At 39.3% G+C, this 18,206-nt stretch overlaps 1 protein-coding gene across 1 annotated transcript in view; it reads left to right on the top strand.

Annotated features, from left to right (window-relative positions):
* celsr3 (cadherin, EGF LAG seven-pass G-type receptor 3) overlaps positions 1–18,206 on the top strand; it is a 74,472-nt gene that overhangs the window by 35,000 nt on the left and 21,266 nt on the right. The window contains exons 6-20 of the mRNA XM_088407514.1: positions 136–224; positions 481–495; positions 2,233–2,390; positions 4,709–4,872; positions 5,342–5,467; positions 7,793–7,962; positions 8,053–8,238; positions 9,004–9,114; positions 9,212–9,380; positions 14,031–14,172; positions 16,284–16,404; positions 16,674–16,857; positions 17,040–17,141; positions 17,244–17,338; positions 17,643–17,852. Of these exons, the coding sequence (XP_088263640.1) occupies positions 136–224; positions 481–495; positions 2,233–2,390; positions 4,709–4,872; positions 5,342–5,467; positions 7,793–7,962; positions 8,053–8,238; positions 9,004–9,114; positions 9,212–9,380; positions 14,031–14,172; positions 16,284–16,404; positions 16,674–16,857; positions 17,040–17,141; positions 17,244–17,338; positions 17,643–17,852 (2,042 nt within the window). The remainder of the gene's footprint in view (positions 1–135; positions 225–480; positions 496–2,232; positions 2,391–4,708; positions 4,873–5,341; positions 5,468–7,792; positions 7,963–8,052; positions 8,239–9,003; positions 9,115–9,211; positions 9,381–14,030; positions 14,173–16,283; positions 16,405–16,673; positions 16,858–17,039; positions 17,142–17,243; positions 17,339–17,642; positions 17,853–18,206) is intronic.

Genomic DNA, 18,206 nt, shown 5'->3' with positions numbered 1-18,206 from the left:
TATTTCAAACAAAGCCTGGCTTTTTAAACTTGGTTTTAAAACTATGGCTAGTGTTACAAGCAGTGGTGCAGCTTATTCATCAGTTATATACCTAAATCTAAATTTTTGGTGTGTTTTTTTTCACTATACTTGCAGGTGAATCTTCTACCCAGGTGAGTCCGTTCGTGCCTGGTGGTGTGAGTGATGGGGAATGGCACACAGTTCACATCCACTATTACAACAAGGTGAGTTCATCTCAAAACACTCTCAACATCTCTCACATTTGATAGAGTCATGACATCATATCCTTTGGGCTTTCTTCTGGATTTGATTTGCTTCTGTTGTGTCTACACAATTGATTTTAAGATTCCATGCCAGCAAAGCTTTTTTATTGAGAACAAACGCGTTCATATCATCGCGTGGGTGTTTGCGTGTCATTCTAGCCATGCACAGCGAATGCACATCACCTTTAATTTACTTTTGTTCTTTTATTTTCCTCAGCCAGCTAACCGCTATGTGAGTATGACTGTGACAGAGTCCACATATCGTACATGCTGTCTGTCTTCCTCTCCTTCCCTGCAGATTGTGTATGAACAATCAGTTTATTGTGTCTTGCCTGAGCAATACCTCTTTAGCTCTTTCCCTGCTGTGAGATATGAGAAATGTATCCCACTGGTCGGCTATATGTTGGATTGCCTGACTGAAAATGAACTTTTGTGTGAAGAAAATAGGTCATAGTTGTATTTGAAGCGCATTCTTTTTTTTTCAACTGGCCCAAAATTGTGTGTACTTCATTTTTGTTCACTGATGATTGCTTTTAAATTCATGTTATTTGTTAAACTTTGATGAAAAAAATAATGGAACTAAAAGTCAGCTTTCACAAGTGAGACACAAACTAAACAAGATCATTCTTTTCCATTGATCTTTACATTTTTTTTTTTTCCACTCATTTCTTTTGTTACTGATTTCAAACGGAAAACTGATGCAACAAGACCGAAGCTGAATTTGAGCATTTTTAGCAACACTCGGTGGAGGGCAGTCCACTGTAAACATAATATGCTAACACTGGTTACAATTAGCCATAAAGTCAAGTAGCTAAAAATTATTGTTAGCACCACACTGTAGAAGCAACTAGCTTTGCTGTTATCGGGATTCTCTAGAATTGATACCTGACCCAATAGCAATTTGCTAACAAGGCAATTAACAAAACGCTACGCTAGCTAACAGCAACTGTGGTAAACAAGCTACATCAACTGAAGATTAGATGTTTTTTTTAGGTTTCTGCACGTGTGTCCCAAAATTGAATGTGAGCTTTAACTAGTGATGGGAAAATGAAGCCTTGGAAACAACTTGTAATTTCCTCTCCACTAGATCAGTGGTTCTTAACAGTTTCTCACAGATGTACCACAGATGTAGAATTTTTGAGTTAAAAAAAAGGGACTTAAAACATGCCATCAGTGTCTGATTTATTCAACTTTAGAATTTCTCAAATGACCTTTTTATTGATCCACAATAAATAATCCACATAAAGTGTCCTCTTTTTGTTCGGAGAAGAGATCTAATATAAAATAATATAATAATCTTAATTATTAATAGATATCTGTCCACAAAAAATATGGTGTACTGTTCTCAAGAATAAATAATAATAAATATTTATTGTCCTCAAAAAAATGATCAACATAACATGTCTGACATGTTTTCAGAAATAAATAATTATGAATAAATATTTGTCCACAGAAAAAAAATCAACTTGAAGTGTCTTCTTTTGGGATCACAATAGAGATCTGTCCTTAAAAACTAACCTCTAACCAATCAAAATCACTAACCCTAACCCTACTCCCATTTGAAAACCACTGCACTAGATGGTAAGCTTAGTTTAAAAATAAAGGCAAGATCAATGGAAATGCGTTTTGATGACACTGCCATCTAGAGGCACAAAAAAATGGCGATTCATGAGGTTTCATTTGCCCATCATTATATTTAACTGTCCATACAGAGGTTTGTATCACTTTAATGTGGAAATGCTGCATATTTGTGCTTCTTAATTAGCATATCTGAATATGCATACAAACCTCTGGACCGTATCCAGTGGGATACTCTGGTCAACAAATAACATACATTTCTCGTTTATAATCTTTGTGTTTTTTTAATGTGATCTATGTGATTATGTCAAGAAAAAACTGTCACATAGAAAGTCTTAATTAAAAGGGAACCCCACTGCAGTCTTTTAATTTTGCTCCTTTGTTTGTTCAGCCTAAACGCGGCATGGGCGGTGAGGCCCAGGGTCCCTCAGATGAGAAGATTGCAGTAGTGAGCATTGATGATTGCGATACAGCCTTGTCACTCCGCTTTGGCGCCCAGCTTGGAAATTACAGCTGTGCCGCACAGGGAAAACAGACCAGCAGCAAAAAGTGAGTATATCGTATGTTTACACTTACAGGGCTGATGTAGGATATAGGAATGTTTTTAACATTTCTTAATCATGTAGTTCTGCTTCCCTGGATTTCCAGAATGAAGAGATCTTGGAACTAGGATGTTTAGTCGTGTTTCATGAGACTCGACAGTTCATAAGTTTGCTACATGCTCCCTGGTGATTAGCCGTATCGCTTTAATGACCTTATTACCCGTTTTATACTTCATCTTCATTTCTTTCAGCTGTGCCTGCACATATCGCTCTGCTATCTTTAATAAAACCCCGAACGGGCCAATGTGTTGTCATCAGAAATTTGCTGGGAATCATATAGGTACATTAGTATTATTACGAGAATTCTACCAAGTTGCTACCTTGCCCATGCCCACAAATAAAACAGACACAAAAACAAAAATGCTGCTGTGGGACATCTCGTTCAATGAGATCCCTTGAGATTAAGACATGAGATTTCTCATCCATGCCTGTTATTTATTTTTTGCAATGCAGTATAATATATAACACATGAGAATATGTCTGTAATGTGTATCTGTATTAGCCTGTATTTAGTACATGCAGCATCCACTTCAACATGTGGGCGTGGAAGGGGGCTCCTCCCACCTGTGGTCCCTTCTGAAGGTTTCTGATTTTCCCCATTTGGGGTTTTTGAGTTGTTCCTTCCCCCTCTGGGAGCTTTGACAGGGGATGGTAGTGTACCTTACGCCAAAAAGATGTCTCTGTACGACTTCTTTTTTCCAGAAGAAGTCTCGACATGACCTCTTTTAACCTGCGAAGCCCTTTGAGACTTCAGTGATTCAGGGCTATACAAATAAAACTTGATTGATTGATTGATTGATTGATGTGAATCTTGTTCATACTCTGCATTGCAGTACAACACACCACCAAATGTGGTGAGAAGGCCAGCCAACATCAAAATAATAAATCTTACCAAACCAAATAATATTTGGACAATGCCTTGATATGCTTTTATTTTGAAGTTGTATCTATCAGTGTGTCATTACTATGGCAGACTTTAATTCTTTCTACTGCACCAACAGTTATAAAAACAACACAAGGGTTGTTCTGAATTCAAATTTTATCTCCAGTTCAGCTATTATTACATTGGGACCACTGACTTAGCAATCGGATTACTTTTCAAAAGCTGTTTAATAGACTTAAATGACTGCAGACTTTGATGCTCACAGTATGCCACAGTTGCTTTTTGTACAGACCAGTTTTACAATCACACACCTATGGACAATTTTAATTAACACAAGGAAGCCAAAGTGCTCAGAGAAAATCCAATGTGGGAGGATTGAAGCCAAGATTCAAACCCAGAATCTATTGACTGTGGGACATGTGCTAAAGCTAAGCTCTACTGCCCAAATGCTTAAAAAAATGTGTTTGTTATAGTAGTTTATGTGTGGCCTCTGGCTGATATAATCACATTTGCTGTATCATGTAAGCATGAAGAAACCCCAGGAGGATCAACGAAGCACTGTAGAGACCAGTGCCGCCTCTGTGGCATGTCTCATTTTCTTTTATTTAACGTTGGCTTCCAATGATGCTTTTTGTTTATATTTGTCAAAAGTAAAGCTCTTGTTTTTGCTTTAATCTCCCTGTGTTTCTTCTTCATCTGATTCACGGTGTGCTTAAAGCCAGCGTTAAAAAAAAAAACACGAAAAAAAAAACACAGGAGGGCAAAATTGTGGCAGTGACAGAACATGGATTTTTTTTTTAATGTAACATGACATCTTTCTTCCCATATTCCCTCACCTCACCTTGTGTCTTTTCATCCACCTCTACACTTGTACTCTCTTGATATTTGCTATAACGCACAATTAATCTGTTTATTCATCTGCCTCCCCAGCTGCTTCCTGTCATCCTTTGATCATTCTTTTGCCTCCATTATTATGATTATCATGGTTACTACTTTATTTTGTTGTCTCCTTAAAAACCACTCTATTTTATTTCCTGCCCTTGTTCTCTGATTTAGCCCCCATCTGTCTTGTAATCCACTTAATGCCGAATATCACTCACATTCAATTTCTTGTTCCTTTATCTATCGCCTTGTCTTCTTTAATTTCTGTCCTCATTTCAATTTTTTCTTTTACTCCTGATTTTTTTTTAGGCCAGAATTATCCTTTGATTTGTCCCCAAAAGCTGTGCCCATGCTGTCAGTATTATTTCCTTGGACAAGATTTTTAATGGATTTATTTAATCTCTATCTCCAGTTCTTTCTTAGTGTTGCCTACCAGAGGGTGTCTCTGAAAATTCCGCCTGTACCCTAATACCCATAATTTGTATCTCCGTGTTTTCTAGGTCTCTTGACCTGACAGGTCCATTGTTCCTGGGTGGGGTTCCCAACGTTCCAGACAATTTCCCGTTTGGTACCAGGGAGTTTATTGGCTGTATGAAGGAGCTGCATATTGACAACAAGCCGCTGGACCTGGCCGGATTTATTGCTAACAATGGAACGTTGCCAGGTTAGCAATGCTATTCAACCATGGCTAACTTTTGGGGGCTGGTTAGACCAAGTGTTAGTAATTACACAGATTTTAAAGAGAATAGTTTGAGCTAGCTTTCGTGCTTGTATAAAAAAGTGGCACAATGATCCTGTGGCCAGTACTGTATATCAACAAACAACCTAAGCAGTTACTTTCATTGAATATCGAATGAGTTGTCAACTCAAATAAGTCTATGGATTTTATGAATCTATCCCATCTATAACCACTCTGCCACCGTGTTCCTCTATATTTGGGACCTAAGTTCAAATCCACCTGGCTCAGGCCTTCCTCTGTGGAGTTTGCATGTTCTCCCCGAGCCCGTGTGAGTTCTCTCCGAGCAAATGGATGGATGGAAGGATGTGTTATTATAGGTTGTTTAGAAGTTCTGCACATGTTGCAAATACTGTTTGTACTGTATGATTATGATGTTAAAGTATGTCTTTTATAGGCTGCAGCGCCAAACTTCCCTTTTGCAAGTCCAATCCCTGTCAGAACGGAGGAACCTGCCGGGTCAGCTGGGAGACATTCTCCTGCGACTGTCCTCTTGGGTACGGAGGGAAGGACTGCAGCCATGGTAAGAGCTTATTTCATATAACCTAATACATCTTAGTTTATAACTCGATATCAAATAGATTAATGTACACCTTGAAAACTGTGATCACAGAATGAAAGCTACCTTTAGTGTTTATTGTTTTATCAAAAGAGGCTTTTTAGAAGGAAGAAGTCAAAAGGTCAAAGAGTCGCAGTATGGGTGACTATTAAAATATCATTTAAATCATCTAAAAGTCTTTTTTGATCTAGAAAGAAAAAATATCTGAGGCTGTTGGTTCAGCTCGAGGGCGGAACACATCAGAGCAGCGAGCAGACCACAAGGGATTCTGAGCAGAAAATGAAAAGCTGTTATAAGGATGAGCAGAAATGGAGTAGGGGCAGAAGGCAGTCTGGAAAATGCGATCAGGGTTATCAAAATGTGTTAAGTAACAGAGAATCCGCAAAAAGAAAACACAGACAGATGGCAAGTGAAAGAAATTCTTCAACGGTTTTAAAACTGAAACTATTTAATAAAACCTGGATTGCTAGTTTAACTTACACATGGATAAGAGCATTGTATTTAGCATTTGCATGCTATGCAACAAATCCTGGAGCACATGGAGCAAATGACATGAACAAGGTACTCAAATTTTCCCCATTAAGTCAAAGCCCACTTTTATTAAAGTCCAACTCAGTTTCCAAATATAAAGGCCACACAATGTGACATTTTACTTCCTGTTTATAGCATTCAGTCAAGAGACAAGATGCCAAGGTTCAAAATGTTCAGAATGGGTGCTCAAAACACTTAATGGCTATAGCCCAGTTAAATTATTGTTTTAGACAGTGGTATTTACAGTCTCTGTCTATGGGCCCGATTTTTGTGATCAGGCACAAGTTTCGCGATCGGCAGATGTGGTCGGGGTGGGGCTATACCGAGATTTGGCAATTTGCTAGATAGGCGCAGCTCGGCGCTGTTAAACGGAGGCGGTGCGCACCATGTGTGTTTCAAAGAAGTCCGGTCCCATTGCAGTTAGAGCGTCCCTTCCCTAGCTATTAAAATGTGTTGCACCTGACTCACAAGGACTGTCCAGATGGCGGAAAAAGTCAAAGTGCGCTAAGTATACGGAATTGAAAGTAGACCTCCTCGAGGGGTCAATGAAGGAGAATGAAGTAGTTCTCCCACATCACACCGAGAGCCCCGCCCAGTATAAGAATGGGGTTCCATGTTGTTAGACGTATGTTACGGCGGGACGAGGGAGGACCCAAGAGCACGCACGCACTGGTAAGGGCAATGGCAGAGTGTTTATTGAACAGAAGGTGCGGGTAGTCGTGGGAGCTGACGGGAGCGTGGCACAGACGTCTGGGGGGTTCTGGAGTCGGGAGAGCTGGGGTTTGGCTGGGAGTCGGGCAAAGGGAGCGAGACGGGAGGGGGGCTCGGGCATACAGGTAAAGACGGCAGGCTAGCGGGTGGTCAGAGGCAGGCAAGGTCGAAATACCAAGGATCCAGTCAATTCGGCAGGCAATCGGGAGGTCAAGGGCGAACAGGGTCGGACAACAGGCAGGCTGGCAGGAGGAATTGCTGGAAAGCTCGGCGTAGCGCATAGAGACGATCTGGCGGGTTGTGGAGGGAAGTGACCGGGCTTTATACTGAGCGGGTAAATGGTTGCAGGTGTTGGTGTTCGAGGCTGATTAGAAGGAGGGCTGAGCGGGTGTGGTGAAGCTGGAAGTGAGGTGGCTGAAATGGTGGACTGTGACAACGTAGGGAAAAAAACAAACAAGAGGACCTCAGTCTGTAAAGAACAGTGGGATAATTTTGGTGGGGCCACGCTAACTTTCAGCGCTGTTTAAGCCAAGAAAAGTTTGGTTGCATGCAGGTCGAGCACACGCTCCATTTATTCAAGATTATTACGTAATAAACTGGTGCAATAACACTTAATGAAAAGTGCGTCACTAAATAGAGTTGAATAGCGGAGAACTTGTTTGCTTTTCAAATCTCACAAGGACACCTCATTCCCAAGGACAAGCAGTTGCTGCACCTTTTGTGTTTCAGAGCTGTGCTATCGCCAGCTACTGGCCTGGCATTCAAATGACAATATCTTGCCATTATTGGAGGTGTGCATTTTTTTCTACTTACTCTATTCTGACTCTGCCACCGTGGACAAACATGGTTTTTGATCATTTCAATCATTCACAAATCCACTCTTTCCGTCCTGTAGTTTTTTTTTAAACACTCACATCCACACACTAATATTGAATTTATTCTGCTCATATTTCTTCTCGAGTCAAGTGACTCATCTGATGACTCATCAACATCATCGTCCCATATCTCTGACCTCCCGTGCATGATTCCTTCTCATCCTTTCTGCAGTGATGCCACACCCTCATCGCTTCCTGGGAAACAGTGCTCTCTGGTGGGACTTAAAGAACGACGTTACCATCTCCACACCCTGGTACCTGGGTTTAGTGTTTCGAACCAGAGCCCGAGAGGGGACACTTCTTCAGGCCCAAGCCGGCCAGTACACCAGTCTGCTGTTCCAGGTTATGAAACGAAAACTTCATACGTTTGGTCTTATTCATATTTCCTCGGCCTCATGATTAGTTTTACCAATGTGCTCCATCCACTTTCAGGTGACAAATGGTCAGCTGGTATTCTCCGTGACGCGGGGTTCTACCAGACCAGTGAAATTGAGGCTGGATCAGGTTCAAGTGGCAGATGGGCGATGGCACGACCTCCAACTAGAGCTAAGGGACGTTCGCAGTGGCCGTGACGTTCGCTATGTTGCCACACTTCGTCTTGACTTTGGACTTTATCAAGTAAGAGATGAATTCCATTAGACACTTTAGAGCCGAAAGAAAATGTCCAACTCACTGTATATTATTATTATAATCTAGACCATTCCGAATTCCCAAATATTGTATCACAAATCATCTTGTGACAGTAGATTGGCAATGTTTGGAGCAGTCAAATTTGGAGATTATGACAAACTGCCTCCATTAATTAGGCAGTGATTACCTTTGAAATTGTTTGGCACTGACTGTCAGGCAAATATCAATTCTCCCTGCTGAATGACTAACACTGTAAATGGGACCCATTGATTTATGTTTCATGCTTGACGTTTAATGTTCCCAGCCAGGGCTGCTTCACGACACTCTCACTGTTATTACTGAAGCATTGGCCCTGTGTGCATTGATCTTACTTGATTGTTTTCTTTTATTTAATCAAGTCAATTATTCCGTCTGGGGCCCTCCTGCCTTCAAATGCTTTTCGTTTAGTCATAAAGTCAAACGCGGTACTTAGTAGTATGATCACACATTTCTTCAGTTGGTAGCTCAGATGTCTTTATTTGCCTTTTTTATTTGCCCTTATTATTTTTTGTAGCTTTATAAAAAAAAAAAGAGCTTTGACAACCTTGACAGCTTCATTTGTTAAATTTTACTGTTTTACAATGTTACACAATGTAATTCAAATGAAATGATTATGTATCTTTGTTCAGGAATTCGGTTTCTATTTATTATTCATGATTAACGTTTGACTTTTCTATCCCTCTTCGACCTCTCACAATCTTCGGTCACTATTAGGGAACAGCAATAGTTGGAAATGAGATTCATGGACTAAAGGTCAAACATCTGCATGTGGGAGGAGTATTGGGCTCGGGAGAGGTCCAGAATGGGATCAGAGGATGCATACAGGTGAGACTCCATAGACGAAATATTGATGGATGGGTGTGCTCACACGGAAAAGTAATTTGTTTTTAAAAAAAATATTGTAAACTTTTTCTGTTTGTAGGGTGTTCGCTTGGGTGTGAGACCGGATTCCCCCCCTCTGCCGCGTCCCTCCAGAAGTGTCAAAGTGGAGATCGGTTGCAATGTCGGCAACCCTTGCGTTTCATCTCCTTGTCCCGCCCACAGCCGTTGTTCGGACCAATGGGAGCGGCACACCTGCATTTGTGAACCTGGTGGGTCATTAGGATAACAGTTGGAATGTGAAATGAGAGATTAGGGATGCCGTATTAACAAAAGAATTACAATTCACAGCCATTACTAAAGCGTTATTTATTTTAATCCAATTTTTAATCTCAAACTTTCTGATTTACGTTTGTATGCCAATTGGATCTGTTTACATGCATTGGGTTTATTGTGTTTGACACTGATTATATGTCCTTCTGTTTGGCCTGACCTGATAGGCTCTTGTGGGTGGGAGGGGAGGCTCAGGAGCAGCAGGAAGGCATGAAAATGGAAGAGCATATGAGAATTGTCGGTCTGAGTTAAATCTAATTAATATTTAACAATAAAAATAAACCTTCCAAACAATACCTTTGTATACAGGTACAGTGACATGATTTATTTGTAAGAATTAGCTTGTATACCACAGAAGCATGTCAATTTTGGCCTACCACATCAATGCAAAGCAACTACCTGCAAATACACACTAACAATAGCCACAAAGACGCTAATGTAGCTATAACAAAGTTTTTTTGCCCTAGTAAACTTGTGAACATCTTACGTTTGAGCAGGATGCAGGAGAAATAGCAGAAGGTAAATAGTTACAACTGCAACTGCCACTTTTTGTTTTTTTTCCAAATCATCGTTTGAGCCACCACACAACACCATGTATCGAAAGTGGAAAAAAAAACTCCAATTGAGGGTTTTTTATCAGAATTTTTTTGTCGAGATTAAAGTGAGATGATTTTTGTCACTTAATAACAGATCTGTAGAGATCTTACAGATCTTAATTAATCACGATATCACTCCATTCAAAACCCATATCATATCACAAGTCATATGGTTTCCAATATCTTTCCACCCTAGACTGTATATCTACTCTAAAAGATGTTAATGAGACGTTTGAGTTGTTCCGCACATGAAACAGATGAAGAAAGTGAAAGTTTTCAAAGCCTGATGAATAGGCCGAATCTAATGAGGCAGATGAGAAGAGATTAAAGCAGAAGTAATCACAGCAGCAGGAGCAAACATGAAGAAATGAGCCAAAAAGAAAGTTACAGGAATACGAAACAAAGGGAGAGCAGAAGCAGGCGGTTTCAAAATGTTAATGCTTAATTAAATGGAAGTGATGGCAGACAGAAATAATGTAAACAGCTGCGGTTTGGGGCGGTAAAATGAAAGAAAAGAAGAAAGAGAACTTGAGGAAGTCTAATCAAATAGCCTGGAAACAAAGGCAAAACAATTCATGAAGAGACCTGCACTGTTGGGTTACAGAAAAAAAAAAAAAGATTTAAGATTGAATCATTTTAGAAGTACAAAGTGAATTGTGTCAGGACATAAATTCATTTTTAATCATTTTTGGCTTGTTCATATATAACTCTCCAACAACTCATTGCGAGCAAACGGTATTTGAGTGATGAAAAGTTGAATTAGGAGAATGACGTTGAAAAAATACCGTGTTAAGTTGTATAATGGCAATAATGTCAAAATGTGATGATTTACAAAAATATATGGATCAGGTTAAAATTGCAAATCATAACTTATATTAAACATACTCATGATTGTATATTAGATTTGTGCCCTGGGTGCTAGAGGCTTGCATACAAAAACAAAAACTACATATACATGAATAGATCTCATGCCACTGAACATTTTGAGTGGTTTAAAGAAAAAAAAAATAAATTAAAAATATTAGTAACTCCACCGGCAAAAGCAGGTCCCACATTGGTACAATAAACACGAGTCTTTCTACATGAGCAAACTTGAAGAATTAAAGTTTGAGTGGAGTTGCTAAACAATGAAGAGTTGGGGAATGAGAGCAAGTGCTTGCAGCAACTATGAAGGGAGTTAAAGAAGAGTGTGTTTATGTGTGTAGTAGGTGTGTGTATTCCGTGCAGGATGAAGAGGATACACTGTGTTTAGAAGCCTCGGGCCTCGCAGCCTGAGAGAGGAAGCACGGAGGCAGTGCTGTTCCTTTACTACCTCCACCAGCCCTTGAGCTAACGTTAGCACCTTGGCTTATTAACACACAAACACAACTATACACACTAAAGAGAAAAAAAAAGCATCCTGCTCATGATCTTGTTTATTTTAAATTACAGCTCTCCTTTCACCAGCACAAATGAGCATTAAAAATGGAGAATGTTGAAAGATGAGTGCAGCTCAGAGACAAATAAAAGTTTAATAACTGTATAGAGGAAAAATAGGGAGGTGTGCATTTAATAATTCCCTTTCATCTGACAGACCGAACGTTTGCAAATGACTGGGTGTGCAATTGCCCAATTCAATGCAGTACACAATTTCAAACAGAGCAAACTTGTGAACTTTTTACCCTAAAGAAATGTATGTTTTTTTGTATTTTTGAATCAATAACAAACAATACATTACCAACCAGAACCATCCCTAAACTCTGTAGAAACTCTCATTGACAGATTACTTCTGCACACGGTGAACAATGATTGCTATTTTCATCTTTATCAGCATAAGAGGACAAATAATGGTGTAAAAGTGAACCAACAATCAAGACAAGAAACCGAAGTGGCAGTTTTGCCATTCGCAACATGCTGCAATAAATCTACTTTAGCTTCATTGCTGACATTCATATCACTGATAGCTTTGATTAAAATGTCTCTGTACACTTTTTAATAAAACTGCTGCCTGTCAGCCGGTGTTGCAGTCAAGAGATTAGCCAATGCTGCCGGCCTAGTTTAACATTTGACATCGTCCAATCAAACACTCTGCATTTACTGTTAATGTCTACCGCTGATCTGAAACGAAATCTGCATTTTTATAAATATATTCCTCGATGTTTTGTTTTGTTTTGTTTTCTTTCCTGATTGAAATTTCAATTTAGTCAGTTATCTGCACAACTTCTGGCAATAGTCTGAGACTACTATGACATTGAAACCTTTTTCTACTTAGAATTTTATCCATTTTTTTTGGATTAGTTCTTTATCTTTATCTTCTTTATCCAAACACTTGAAAAAAAAAACTGAAAAAAAATACAAAATTACCATATTTTCTGCACTATAAGGCGCACCGGAGTATAAGGCGCACCATCAATTAATGACATATTTTAAAACCTTTTCCGCATATAAGGCGCACCGGATTATAAGGCGCACCCTCAATTAATGACATATTTTAAAACTTTTTCAATCACAATATAGTAATACTCAAAGTATTAACAATAATAATTCAAATAATAACTCTAAACTCTCAATAGCATAATAACTCAATGTCAATATGCGCAACCTTGTTCAACTGTAAACACACAAAAGAAACAGGTAAAGCTTACTTTATCACTTCATTCCCCATCTACGAATCCCAATGACATATAATAATAATAATAATCACAATATTGGTCCATATATAAGGCGCACCCTGGTTTTAAGGCGCCCTATCAGCTTTTGAAAAAAATTAAGGCTTTTAGGTGCGCCTTATAGTGCGGAAAATACGATAGTTACTGATATTGAATGTCTTGATTCTTTAAAAGACATAAAAATACGTCTTTGGGATTGAATTAGTCAATTAGCTAAAGTAATTGATTTATTTTGCACTTACCTAAAGTAATCAACTATTTTAATGCTTAATCACCTTAAATAAACCAATCACAATCTCAGAGAATCACAATTTGTTCCCCATATTAGAAAAATATTCCCTATTTGGAGCTAACATTTCTAGAACAGCCACACAAACTGTGAGAGATTGGACAGTCTGAATGTGACTTCATTTAAAAACAAAAAAACATATTATGGGTTTGTGTGATACACTGTTTTTGCATGGTCTCAATTGTGTCCCCACCTGAGAGCGGATGTCTCTTCCTTCCGCAATATTGTTGTCTCAAGGCCCGTGTCATTAAAAGTGTGCGAACAAAGCCAAGGCCGTCGTCACGGTACTCTGTCAGTTGCCATGGTGAAGGAGTGGAGATGTATTGGGCTGATAGAGGAACGTGCGAGTGTGTGCGTGCATGCGTTTGTGTGCGTAAAAGCGATTCGAGTAGTAGTAAAAAAAAATGTCTGACAAACACAATGCTAACATTGAAGGTGTGTGTATTACTAAATAATCATAACTGCATTTATGTTTGTTTTTGCTCTCTCCACGGAATTCTGACAGATTAAACAAAAGTGAACGGAAAAGGATAAATATTTGTTCATTTCCTTGATGAGGGAGTTTTTGTGCCCTTGTTAATATATAAGACGTAACACCAAGGCAACAGGCTTAAATGGTTTTCTGTTCATGAGCTCCTGAAACTCCATAAGGTTTTTCAGCCTACGTTTGCAGTATCTTTTTATTTACGCTATTAAGATTCTCAATATAACTACATTAATTCACGGTACTGTTTTTGTACTGACTGCGTTGATCTTATTTGTCACACAATGGGATGACAGCTGCTGTGATATTTACCTTTAGTATATCTACAAAATGCACATGGCGAGCAAATTATTCATACAGAACATTTCTTTATGTCTAATGCATAAATAATAGTGCAATGCTTCACGAGAAATATCACCATTCTTGGTTATAGGCAACTGTGTACATTGTCTTCCCATGTGTTTGACAAATTGAGCTCTGCATAAATGTTATGGGTATTTTTGTGTTTTGCTCCTCACATTCCAATGGAACGCAGTGTTTTTCTTTTAATAAACGTACTTTCTCTTTTGCAGGTTACTATGGGAAAGGCTGCACTGATGCTTGTCATCTGAATCCCTGCGAAAATGCCGCTCAGTGCCACAGGAAGCCCAGCTCGTCACATGGATACACTTGTGACTGTGGTGACAACCACTACGGACAGTACTGCCAACACAGGTATATACAATGCTCATTTATTTCTGGAAAATGTTGAATCCCAGTGATTCGCAATACTTAAAAGCTATTTAAAAGCTATTTTCATTCCTGTTTGGTGTCCCAAAAAAAAAAAAAAAATATATATATATATATATATATATATACAGTCGGCCCCCGGCTTACGAGCACCCTGATTAACGAACAATTCGCCTTACGAGCGTGGATCAGGGAGATTTTTGTCCTCCGCTTACGAACAAACCTCTCGCCTTACGAGCAATTCGACATGCCGGCCATTGAGTATGTAGAAATGTTCTCGTTTAATTGCATCAATAAAATCAACAATAGCGACATCATCAATCATCAGTAGATACTTGTGGCATTAACGTGAACGCTATTGGTCTTACAACGTCACACTGACTGTCTCACTCACGGTGTCTAAATATATTACCATTTAAGTGTAGTGTTTGTACAGCTAAAGGGAAAAACAGCTGACATGAAATTAAATGTGCCGATTGCAGGACAAAGAATTGTCATTGGTTTAAATGTGTGTTTTTTTTTAAATTAATTGTCAATACATTCCAACCGTTTAAAAAATAAAGTGCGAATAATTATCAGTCAGTCACGGAGATGCGAATATGCTATTGGTCGATTAAGGTCACCCGGTCTCACTCACGGAGATGCTATTGGCCGGCGTCACACGTCAATCACAAAAATGCCGATATGCTATTGGCCGAACGCCTTTATCTAGCTTGATGGGACAGGATGGAAGGAAGGAGAGAAAATTAGTGAAAAACGGAATGTTGTGAAGACTTTGCAAACTTTATCTGTTAGACATAGCTTCTAAAATTACTAGCAGCGGTAAAGAAAGAAATAAGAGGATGATGTTTTAGTATCTGCGTGATTTGCACCCTGACTGAAAGAGTTACTGTAACACTGTAAGACCAATAGCATATCTATCGCCGTGTTAAATTTGATCGTTGGACTCTGCCCCCCTCTGCTTACACCCAGCTCAAGTCCCGTTGTTTCAAAGGTAAAAGCTATATATCCATTGTATTTATTATATAATGTAAGTGTACAGCAGATCATGTCACTCAATTTTAATATATGTATACAGTGTGTCGTTTTTACCTAAGGCTTCGGCGCGCGTTGCACGCATTCACGAATTAACATGGGTTTGGATTGCCCGCTATACGAGCAATTCGAGATACGAGCGTAGCCGCTGAACGGATTAAGTTCGTAACCCGGGGGCCCACTGTATATATATATATATATATATATATATATATATATATATATATATATATATATATATATTAGCTTGTTTTTTTTTTTTTGCATGAGATGTCGAGAATCCGCAGCCTGTCAGGCCACTCTAATTTCTCATGTTGTAAGGAAGCCAGACAATGCTTCAAAATAAAACTTGGTATCTCAAGTAATTTATGAAACAAACAGCATGGGGACACTTTTTTTTTTAAGTTACTCCCTGAATCAAGGTCATGACACCGATTGACTTCATGATCATCTTTATCTTAGGGTTGGGATTGGATGTTGACAATGCTGTGTTGGTTTCTCTATTGACTTTTTTTTTTTTTGTGGGCGAAATCAATACAAGAATGGTGGACGAATTTGTCAAAAATGTTCATTAAGTGGTCAAGTTTTTCTGAACAAGAGAGTAGTTTGACAATGTTTGATATTTTGATGTCAAAAAGTACACGTTTGAAAGTATAAGTCCCTGTCAAAAATTATGTGTCTAGGATGCGGGGACACAGGCAAACAAGAGTACTGTTTCAGTTCCAGATATCATAAAATCTGAAAATTGTTTCGCTGTGATCAGAATAAGCATGGCAACTGTGTACCTATTTTCTTTAATGTAAGATTAAATGTGATTGGGTAACACTGAACACAGCATCATCTATAGTTATAAGATGGTTTTCAGACATGTTCAATTACACTCATCTCAGTTGTGTAGTTTTATTTCACCTGTTCGAAAGAGTTCAAAAACAAGAGTACAGATTATAGGTTAAAGATGGAAAGTGTTTTTGTGATTTATTGAGGTCCCATTTTTGTTAAATCACAAACATAGAGCAAAAATACGTGTGGAACCAAATTGACTTTCTTGTGTGCATATTTAGGATTGATCACCAGTGTCCCAGAGGTTGGTGGGGTTCTCCCACTTGTGGCCCTTGTCATTGTGATGCCAGTAATGGATTTGACAGCGACTGTAACAAGACAAGTGGACACTGTCGCTGCAAGGTAGGACACACGCACATATGGTTTCTACAAGCCAGCAGAACATTATATATACATGGATGCACACTTGGAAATAGTGGAGCAGGCCCTAGGGGAAGACTTTGTTTTTGCCATTTGGAGTATAATTGCAATACAATAAGGATTGCCATTTTTTTCAGGCGCTTTGATGCACTTGGTAACATTTTTTTCAGTTTTAGAATAATCTGTAACCTGAATAAACACTGTAAAAAATGACTCATTGCTTTGACTAATTTCCCCATATGTGCATTCAGGAGTTTCATTATCGTCCGCGGGGCTCAGACAGCTGCCTGCCATGCGATTGCTACCCCATCGGCTCCTTCTCACGAACATGTGACCCGGAGACCGGCCAGTGCCCGTGCAGACCCGGCGTGATTGGTCGCCAATGCAACACATGTGACAACCCATTTGCTGAGGTCACAAACTCAGGGTGTGAAGGTGAGGTCCGGGTTTTTGTTCTCATATAGTCCGGCATTATATCTTTGTTAATTTCACAATAACTTACTTTTGAAGGCTTCTTTCATATTATCATGATAGTCACTTACGCTTCCATATTTCTCTGAATGTAAAATAAAACCAATTTTCCACATAATGTGTGACTTGTGTTCTTTATGTGCAAGTCATTTATGATGGCTGCCCAAAAACCATCACTCAGGGGATCTGGTGGCCACGGACCAAGTTCAACCTCCCTGCCGCAGTGCCCTGCCCAAAAGGTTCTGTCGGTAAGTCCAATATGTATTGCCATTCAGTCCATGGAGGTTTCTGACCTTTTAGAATGTTGATTCAACAACAACAAATATCATCTTCTTTTTTTGGGCTTGCAGGGGCTGCCATTAGACACTGTGACGTTGAAAGAGGCTGGATGGAACCAGACCTTTACAACTGCACCTCTCCTCCATTTGTGGAGCTCAATGCTGCTGTATGTTTCAAAAAATAGCGATCAGAATATAATGAATGTACATGATATTAACCCTTGTTCAGCATTTTGACCATTTATGGATCATTTTCTTCCACAGTATTCTTGCAGTATTTTATTATGATAACTAAGTGGCTGTGCCTTGTTGGACTTTGACATGTTGGGAGCATCTGGATGAAATTTCAGCTCATTAGCGTCTTTTTTCATTGTTTTCCCTTTGATGTGAAATTCCTAAAAATCTAATGTTTAGACAAAATACCGCATAAGAGTTGCGCGTTGAATCGTCGCTGTTATGACATCATTGTAGTTGGACTCACTCGAACGCAACGAGACTGAGCTGAACACCATCATGGAGAAAAAGCTCGCTCACCAACTCCGTGATGTCACCGAAGCGACCGCTCGCCTCTTCGGGAACGATTTGCTCATCGCGGAACGACTGCTGTCACGCCTCCTCACCTTCGAGACTCTACAAAGCGGCTTCGGACTCACCGCCACTCAGGATGCGCATTTTAATGAGGTAGGAGACGCCAAGCCACGATCAAGTTTTAGACAGACAACGATGCATATTTGCAGTCATTTGGTGATAATTGGAAGGTCAGCATGGAATTATGGTGGAAATGTAGAATGCTTTTATTGTTATTGTACAGCGGGTGTACAACAACATTGGAAAACGGTTGTATACAATACAGTACAGAACAATACATATGAGTTGTAAGTCCAACGAATGGTTAAATCGGTTACCTGGCTTGCTTGTGACATCTTTAAAACTGGAATTTAACGCTAACTGGGTGTCTCACTGTGACTCTCAGCTTTGACTCATTCAGGAGTTTCGCTCTCATTCACAAGGCTCAGGCATGTAAATTTCTAATTA

This window comes from Hippichthys cyanospilos, chromosome 2 (assembly GCF_059441005.1).
Source record: "Hippichthys cyanospilos isolate Australia breed blue-spotted pipefish chromosome 2, RoL_Hcya_1.0, whole genome shotgun sequence".
NCBI lineage: Eukaryota > Metazoa > Chordata > Actinopteri > Syngnathiformes > Syngnathidae > Hippichthys > Hippichthys cyanospilos.
Note: the sequence above shows the minus strand (reverse complement) of the source record. Positions and strands in the feature narration are given on the sequence as shown.